The following is a 10,266-nucleotide window of genomic DNA, read 5'->3' on the forward strand; positions in this document are numbered from 1 at the left end:
CGTTTTTATCAAATAGTCAAACCATTCTCATTTTATTAATAAATTTCTACACTGACTGAATCTGAAAGTAAACAAAGGGCAGATAATACAGACAATAATCTGGAGTTACTTCCCTTTGATAAAAATGATTTCAGACCACAACTTTCATTAGGCCATAGATGTATAATATAATAACTATTTATAACTCTATGCATTAGGGTGAAATGAATTTATCAATGGAGCTTTACAACCTTCATTTCTGCACGTTGGAAAAGGAAATATTAAGCATGCACTGGAAGAACTTTTGGCCCAAATATTTTCCGAGATCTCATATTGTATAGGCCCTACCATTCACACCACTCGTTTGTTTTTTGTGCACTTTTAATTTTAAAGAAGTGTGGGCGATAAACATCACAAAATAATTATGTCAAGACTTCTCCTTTTAAAAATTAGAACCTAAACTATTCTGCACTTTTAGTTTCCCGGATCTCACATCATCAATCAATCTACATAAAATGCAGGTCTGGATGTTTTTTTGTGGGTGACTGAATGGTTCTACTTGCCATCTATGATCTAATAAAATTGTTATGGATCACCTGTTCTGTGTAATAATATTCTACCAATCAATTCTCTGTTCAGTAAGATTCTAGATATTGATATAAATTGATTTGTAGAATCCATCAACTTTTAACAGGGATTCGAATAATAATGACAACTTTTGGGTTAGGTAATGGGCCAAAATTGCATAGAAAATGATTTAATGAAGAATTGGACCAGGGGTGGTTATTAGAATGATCAAGGATCAGGCGTCCAAGGGTGACTACGTTGTAAGATTAAAGCCTACCATAGCCTACTGCTTTCTGCTTCCGAATATCTCATGTAGGCTTTTTTATATTTTTCTTTATATAATCAAACGATGAGCCCAATATTCATTTACTCACAAAAAATTCAGATCCCCATGAATCGTTTCAAAAGTGAATGCGTTATTGGACAAGACCAGAGCCTATTATTTTTGCTTATTGGATTTCATCTTTGCAGATTGCTCATTTATTTTCTATTTTCCTCATATAAATACAGGTGATAAATATATTCTTTTCTGAATTTTACAATAAAACTGAGTTCTCTAAAAAAATCCTGCATCTTGTACATGTACATCTTTTTTACAACCAGAAAATGATAAAAATCTGGATGGAATTAAAAGGTGATTAAAATATTAAAGATGAAAAGGGGAGTCGAATATTCGCCCATCATCATGATTGTAATATGTCATATTACTTATACTCGGGTTATTTATGACAATGTCAACCGTAATATGACGTCACATGACATGACTTATTGCTTCTTACAGTGGGGGCTCTGTACTCGATTGTATGACGGATCTTTTCATCGACGTGGGCTAAGAATATCTAACACTACCCCCAAATTTTACTCAGGATTTAACAAATATTTTGTGTTGTTTTGAAAATGGAGTTAATTTCTATGAAGCCAGGTAAGATCTCGTAATAATTATTTTAAAATCTCGACCAACCGCTATCTTGTTTTTATTTTTAAGTTGAAGAAAATGAGGTTGTTTTTGACAAGACGTGTGTTTTCATGTCATTAGAACAACATGAATCTAAATTATTCTTATGTTATTATACCAGACCAATAAAATATCCACATAAATGTTATTTACTATGTGGACTCTCTGAAAGGGATGTCAATTGACAAACCTATATATCAAATTAATATTATAAGCTGCGTGGACTCTCTAGAATGCCTATGATAAGTTAAGATGCCCCAATACCAAATAATCAAAATTAAGTATGTGGACTCTCTGCAAGAAATATAGTCGAAAGTCGAACCTAAATACTAAATAAACATTATTACCAATTTGATAAACGTGAATACCATATATAAATATTATAAGCTATGTGGACTCCCTGAAAGTGGTGATAAGTAGTCAAATCTATTACACTTTTAGAAAGAGATTGTCAAGCGATTAGGCTCAGATCAAAGAAATCAATTTCACCATCTTGGCTTGAGATAATGACTAGTTTCGATTCTTTTTATTTCATTTCGAGATTTTCATAATTCTACATAACAGACAAAACTTTAATTATAATCTTAAAATTCTTATTTTTTACCCACAAATAGGAGATTTATCTCCCCATGTTTTCATTAAGAGTTTATTTCTACCCTGGGGCCATCTGGTGGGGCGAAATCTGACAAAACTCTAATTTAAGTCGAATTTAGAATGAAAATCAAGTCGCGAACCATCGTCACATTAAAAAAAAACTCTATTTTGGTTTTCGTTATATAAAAGTAAGAGAAAAATTTGTACTTTTTCTAGTACTTTTCTAGTACTTTTCTACTACCTTTCTAGTACTTTTCTACTACCTTTCTAGTACTTTTCTAGCTATTTTCTACTACTTTTCTCGAGTTTTATGCCATTTACCCGCTAGTTTGTGCTCATGACAGGAATCCCAATATGAAAAGAAAAGGGGGGGGGGGGGGGAATGGAAAAGATCGGTTGAAAAAACGAGGGGTCCAAAGGTCACAGGCAGTGGGGTATAGGAGATATTTACCATTTTACAAGTTACTCTGGGTGTCATTTTCTATATAAAAGTATTTTCGTCCATAAAACAAAATCTTGAGTGGTTTTATATCAGGCTAAAAAATAAAAAATATCACTAACCGAAAACTAGAAGAAGTCTCTAGGATCCCTGTAATGAAGACGAGCAACGCCATGCAGTGTGCAATGGAGTTTTTTTTTTTGGTAGGGCAGTGGCACTAGCCTAGCCTACTCATTTGATTTCTAACTATCGAGAAATCTTTCCTGTCTTCTGTATAGCCCGTTTCACTCAGTATTTCCAGAATTTACTGATTTAATGCTGCACAAAGTATTATATTGTTTCAAAACCTTTTTAGGCAAATTGAAAAATAAAACAAAATACTAAACCTCTGTTAAATTATAAAAATGTACACGTATATAATCGCTGGTATTGTTATTTTATAAAGTATATTTGTGGCAGATTCGATTAAAATAATGCAATATAGTTTTCAAAATACTTAATGATAGAAAACTCAAATAAGTTAGTATTTTGTTTTAAGGAATACTACCTTTTAGAATGAACGAGGCCAAGGGATCCTGTTGTAACTTTATGACACCTGGTAAGTCCACTGATGAATATTTACACTTATTGACCAAGTTTGGGACTTTATATTTTATGTCTATTCTAAGAGGGAGTATTCAATTAAAAAGAAAGAATCCGTACCTTTATTACAATAAAATGCCAAAATGTTCGTATTTCTTATCCGTAATCGTATCTTCTCTTCTCTTGGAGTTCAGTGTTTATCATTATTAACTGTGTGGTAAAAGCCCCGTAGAAAGAGATATTAGCTGTTAAATCTGTCAGGTTCAATACACTATATATACTTAGTAATATTTAGTAAAAATTGATCTGTTTTTCTCATGATGTTTACCTACGATACAGTATATAGTAGTCTAGTGGTAGGTGTCGCAGACCATTCTGACTCTTTTTGAAACATCTGATAACACTTCTCGTTTGAGGAGTCCACTACTATACAACTTTTATTCTCGATTTTATCATGTTTTGGACGAGATTTTTTGAAGTTTATTTCAGAGTTAACCTATAACTATCGACATTTTCTTATTATTAGTCATCTTAATCCGGTTTCACAAATTATTTCGTTTTAATTCAAAAATTGCCTTTATAAAGAAATATAAGCAAAATCCGGCCACTATTTTTTCAGCTTCTTGAGCGACAAAGAATACAGAGAGGGCCGAAAGCTTGTGATTGTAAGGTGTAGGAAGGGGAAGAGGTGAGGTGTTCCTGGTCATTATGCACAGGGACCTTTTTTATCTCCCATTTATATTATATGTTAAATCTAAAATTCGAAATATTATGTTGATTATGATAGAAACTAAATTTAGAAACGACTCCCATCCTTACCTTCAGTACTACTATTTACAGAATTGGGCAGGTTACTTCCGGTTTTTAGAGGTGGAGGTTGGTGGGTGGGTCAATACCTAATCAGTACTACTATTTACAGGAATGGGCAGGTTACTTCCGGTTTTTAGAGGTGGGTGTTAGTGGGTGGGTCGGTACCCAATCAGTATTACTATTTACAGAAATTGAGCAGGTTACTTCCGGTTTTTAGAGATGGGTGTTAGTGGGTGGGTCGGTACCCAATCAGTATTACTATTTACAGGAATGGGCAGGTTACTTCCGGTTTTTAAAGGTGGAGGTTGTTTGATAGGTCGGTACCCAATCAGCACTACTATTTACAGGATTGGGCAGTTCACATCCGGTTTTTAAAGGTGGAGGTTGGTTGATGGGTCGGTACCCAATCAGCACTACTATTAACAGGATTGGACAGTTTACTTTCGATTTTTAAAGGTGGAAATTGGTTGATGGGTCGGTACCCAATAATAAAAAGGGAATGAACAATCAAATCAACTGCCCCAGTACTAAAATGAACACTGGATCAAAACTTAGTTCGGAACAAGCATAACATATAATTAATCAATCTAAAAAAAGCAGAAGCAAAGTGGGAAGGGGCGAAAAAGCTAAGGGTTGGACTGGGAAAGGGGAAAGTTGGAGAGGAGGTGATATGGGACAGGAGCAAAATTACAAGAGGCGATATTGGAAACGGGCGAAACGGAGAATGGGCCAAAAGGGAATAACCAAGGGGTAATTGGAAAGTGGCGAATTATGCACTATCTGATTGACCCAGTTTAAGCTGTTACGAAGTTAAATTTCAATAGTTTGCAACACTTCACTTTAAATGACGTATATTTCTAGTTTAATGTCGTCACCTGTACCAAGTGAAGTGATCCATCAACCCAGTTTACCCGTATATCTTGTCCATATCTATATTTATATAGATTGTCCCTCGAACAGCTGATACATGTCCGACCCGTGTTTAGCCAATTTCACTTATGGTGTCCGCAGACAGAAGAGAACACTTACTTAATTCGTTGGTTCGAGTCTCATCGTAGGTTCATCACATTTCATTTTAAAACTATTTCATAGGATGTTCTTGTCCGAAACACCTGTCTCTACACCAACAACTTTCAAAATAATAACTATCAGAGGCTGGAATATAGAATGAAATGTTTCTGTCTTATAAGGATGTTAGTAAAAGAGTGGACACTTTAATTTCTGTTTCTAAGTGTTAAAGTGTCAAGCAGTATCTAGAGTATTTAGAAAAGCCTGAGAGGTGTCTCTCTGGTGTGAGACCAGAAGGGACAGGGAAGCCAACGGATGATCTGAGATGAATTTTGAGCATTGAGATGTCTAAGTTTTAATTTCAAAATAAGATCTATGACAGGCTCGCGGGGCAGACCATGGCCACAATAGTAGTCCGCTAGATACACTAGCTGGACTAGCCTTATTTCTGTGGAGCTCCCCCCACCCCCTTTTGTAAAAATGAAATGAATGGAGTTTTACGTCCTACTTTTACTTTTCTGCTCCATGTGGGCTAATGAAGACGGGCAACGCCATGCAGGGTGCGACGAGGAAAATTTTGCCAGGACAGTGGCATAAGCCTGCTCTTTTTCGATTTCAAACTATAGAGGGATCTCTAACGTGCACAGCCTGTAGCACACGGGGCCTCGGTTTATTGTCCCATCCGAACGACTAGACGCCCCCTTTTTGTAGAAACGCCACTGGTAAGGATCTATTGACTGTAATTTGTAAAAATGTAAAGCTGAAGAGCACCCATTGTACTACCACATCACGACTTGAAGATCTTATTCTCCAAAACTTGACTTAAATAAAAATCCAGATTTTAAACAATACTGTAATCTGATTGGATAACAAAACTAAATTTAAAATCAATTTTGTGATGGACCAATCATATTAGAACACTAAAATCATCTGAAGTTATGTTTTCAAGAATAAGGCCCTTGAGGACAAAATTTATTTAAATTATAGGCTTGATCAGAGTTTTACATTTTTCAAAATGGTGTTTGTTTCATGTTTACCTAAATAGTGGTTAATAAATCAAAAACTATCAAAAATGTCACCTTAGTTACACAAGTTACGACTCGAGTCACACGTCAGACTAAAATAGTTGTTAAAATCTAAATTTATTTATGATATATATTGAGTTGATTTATACACTATTGTTCTTCCCAATTTTTAGTCTTATTCTCAATTTTTAATATTCTTTTTTTTAAACTTAAAAAATGATTAATGCACTGAGTAACCCTTTCATGAAGTTTAATTCTGTAAAATGTCACTTGCTTCACGATATATAATTTATTTATAAGGGGTTTGAAATATGCGTAGGCATTTACAGAAACAGTACATGTGTGATAAATACACCTGAAAAATTTTTATATAAATTTTGAGATTCAAACAATCCGTATTAAGTCTTTTTTATTTTTCTAATTTCAGGTTAAGAAGGTTAGTGATAATTGAAGATCAACAAGGGCGTTATGAAACCTTAATATACTATAACTCCTACTAAGATAGTTTCTGTGCTGGCTCACACTATAAGACTGTCAGGATTACAGCCGTTTTTTAAATCATCTACTTTGTAAATAGTTTCAATAAACCAAGACATTAAAGTGCACGTGTTGTGACCTAGATAAATTCACACATAGATTCTTCTTATCGATTTTAACATAGAAGACAAGTATATTTTCTTTGATTAGATACACGTACATCGACTTCGAAAGCTTTCTTGGAATATAGCTGTAACTGTGTTTGTGAAATATTTACACGTGCATCGTGTAAGGAAGGTTACTATTTTTAGACTGTGTGTGTTTTGTAAATAGTTACAATGTGCAATATTAATTATTTATTTTCATTCTGGGCTGTGATTATGTGCTTAAATTTCGGTCACAGCAACAAGCTTGATACGTTTTGGACGCCGAACGTAGACTGTACTCCGACCTCGGATCCGTGTACGTTGTTTCAAGATATTTGTGAACCGCATGGAACGTGCGTTCCTCAAGGATGTAACTATAAGTGTGTTTGCCAGGGAGGATTTGAGGGATCGGACTGTCTGCATCCTCCGTCACAAACATCTGCGTCTAACCCGAGTCCGGAGCCTACCAATAACGGAAACGGAAAACGTTTAGACATAATCGTAGGAAATGGAGCTTTGAATTTTTTGGACAGTTTGCTGAAAGAATCGACGACTGCGTCTAAAGTTATTGATAACATCGAAACAACTACGGTCGTGGACGTAACGACAGTGGCTACATCGACTAAAATTCCAGTTCAATCCCAAATTCAAGATTCTTTACCGCAAAGTCAACGCCTTTTAGCCCCACAGTCAAAGTCTTCGACAACAAATCAACCAGGCGCTGGTGCTGAAAATATTGATCAAACAACCACAAAACCAGCGGATGTCATCGATCCGAAAGCTAATAGGCCTTCTACACTATCAATCAGTGAAGCTCAGACACTTGCAAAGTCAGATAGCGCCAACCAAACTACATTACCAATCCTTGCACAAGAGCCAAGCCCAGTGACGGAATCTACGAAGCAGTCAGAATTACAAGTATCACCCAGCACCACCGAGACACTTACAGACGGAAGCCCTCGACAGAGATATACCAGTGCTTCCGGAACGCCCTCTGAATCCAATAGCTCTGCTGATCCAACATCGTCCAATGCCAGTAAACAGAGCGGAAATACTGAGCCACCGAAAGAAACGACCATGCAAGCCACTCCGCCCACAACGGTGGTCCCAAATGATCAGCTACAGTCTCAACACGCTGCCGAAATTCCAAACAAACAGGCGTTCACAACTGCTCAGACGATTGTGAAAGAGACGGGCAAGCTACACCCGCCCCTTGTCATGTCAGCAGTGGAACCTAAACAACCTGCTAAACCTCCGACCACAGAACCAAATCAACCACAAGCGTCTACAACTACAGACGTCACAGAGCCAGAAAAGTCAGTTGCTAATGCCTCAACAAAAAAATCAATTCACCCGCAAGCGCCCAAAACTGCAGACGTCACAGTATCACAAAAGCCAGACGCAACACCCACAAAACCAAATCAGCCCCCAGTGACAAAAGCTGCAGACGCTTCAGAGCCAAAAAAGCCAGAGGCAATACCTACAACCATAGCTTCCAAAATTGACACACCTGTTCAGCCCCCTCCCACCAAACCTGTCCTGACTCAAGAATCCACCCTCTATCTCCTCACTTCTTTAGTATCAGAGCTGAAAACTTTGACTGAAAGTCTACCAAGAACTTTGGGTTTGAAACCAGCTACGAAACCTGTCCAATCAGAGACCACAACTACTAAACCAACAACTTCCAGTGTCCAACCAGAACCCTTGCCTATTGATTCAACCATTAAACCAGAGTCAGATCAACAGGGTGTTCAGGCAGTCGAGAAAGGTTTGACAACTACACCAGTCACTACCACTAGTCCAAAGACTGTACACGACACAGAATCCAAATCAACAGCGGTAGAACCCGCTACTCCGGACATTCCCACGACCACCGTAGAGTTACTAACGACAAAGCAGACACAGTCGACATCAGCTTCCAGTGTAGCGGGAGAATCAGTAGAGAAGAAGGTGGCCATAACTCCACCAAAATCAAAGAAGACTCTCATCACGTCGACAGCTTCAATTAAAATGGCCAGTGAATCGAGTACAAGAACTGAAATTGAAAAAGTGCTGGACGCAATTCAACTTTCTGAACCAACTACAACGACCATGGCGCCCGTTCCCTTTCATTTGTCGCTATCTAATCTACCAATACTTAGCGCATTTTTATCACCTAATTTTGCGCCGTTTATACCTGTGCCAAGCCAACCACTACCAGTACCGGCCACAAGTGAAAGCAAAGCGTCCGAAACGACCACGCCTGCTGCGGAGCTCACGTCTCAAAGAACGACAACTGTAGCTGAGTCAGTCTTTACTGCATCAATACCAGAATCGAGTCCGAGCTCTAACTCTTCTGATGGCGATGTGTTAATTTCGGCAGCGGCTGTGAAAGAATTAAAGTCAACTCAAGATGACAATAAACTAGACAAAGCTTCAAAAACACCCATTGAAGCTCCGAAGCAGAACCTTCCCGTAGAAAGCCCACATCTCGCCATTTCAACTTCCACTGCGGCACCCGAGTTTTTTCCTTCATCCTTTAACGCTCAACAATATCTATCTGTCGACTCGCCACGGCCTATCGGCATAAAGAACGCAAAGAAACCCGGTGATCCAGTTTCAAAAAGTTCTGGAATACAATCTTGGAAAACGGGAGAGTCATCCGAGCCAAAAACCACTGAGGATAATAACGTCGTACCCAACACTGTCAGAGGACACATGACACGAAAGGGGAAAATATTTAAAGATTTGATTTGGGACACCATTCTTGCTCTTCCGTCTGCTCCCGAAATTCCCGAATCCACTCCACATTCTGACGTCACGCCAGTTCCAATAGTAATTTCCCCTTATACACGTTTACGTTATGTTCCAACGACGTCATCAACGCAGTTCCAACCAATCACACAAAACGTTGCTACGTCACCAGTTCCCAAGCAACCAATCGAACACCACGTGACTACGTCATCAGTTCTGGAACAACCAATGGAACATCTTGTAACTACGTCATCAGTTCTGGAACCACCAATCGAACATCATGTAACTACGTCATCAGTTCTGGAACCACCAATTGAACATCATGTAACTACGTCATCAGTTGGGGAACCACCAATTGAACATCAAACAACTGAGTCAACAGTTCTCGAGCATTCAGTCAGAATTGACTCAACTACGTCATCAAGTCGAGAACAGCAAATGTCAGAAAATAAAAACTCCGACGACGACAAGAAAAGTTCGAATGAAGATCAAGATGATGTTAGCCAATCGTCAACACCCGACAGTAAAACAACTGATTTGGACGACCTTACTACTGTTAGTTTGGACTGGGATTCCTTCAAACCGGACGAAACTTCTCCAATGACAGCCTCGAGTTCGTATCGACAGTAAGTCTAATGAGTTAGGGGATTCATTAGACCAATGTTTGATACGGTAATGAAGTGAAACGTCTTGCGCATAACGATCACTAGAAAGTATTAAGAAGTTGATGTAGAAGATCTGTTCGTGGGATACTATGGGTCGAGTGATCAGTTATGATAACAAGAAAAAGCGTTGCCTTGTCGTTGGTGTATGGCCTCGACCAGGGTTTTGTTTAAGAGCATCTAGGGCGGCGCATGCGTGTGTCAAGTGACAAGCTATGGAATGTATTTGAGACATTTTGGACCCTTGTCAAACATTGTAAAGGGTATAGTGTTGTAACCCAGATCATCA

General features: G+C 38.1%; 1 protein-coding gene across 1 annotated transcript; it reads left to right on the plus strand.

Moving 5' to 3' along the window:
• Positions 1-8,673: 8,673 nt before the first annotated feature.
• LOTGIDRAFT_164956 (hypothetical protein) lies at positions 8,674-9,945 on the plus strand (the record flags this gene model as incomplete). Its single annotated transcript, XM_009061458.1, has 1 exon — positions 8,674-9,945. One exon carries the CDS (start codon positions 8,674-8,676, stop codon positions 9,943-9,945), a length of 1,272 nt encoding a protein of 423 aa, XP_009059706.1.
• Between the last annotated feature and the right edge of the window lie 321 nt (positions 9,946-10,266).

This window comes from Lottia gigantea (assembly GCF_000327385.1).
Source record: "Lottia gigantea unplaced genomic scaffold LOTGIsca_48, whole genome shotgun sequence".
NCBI classification, from domain to species: domain Eukaryota; kingdom Metazoa; phylum Mollusca; class Gastropoda; family Lottiidae; genus Lottia; species Lottia gigantea.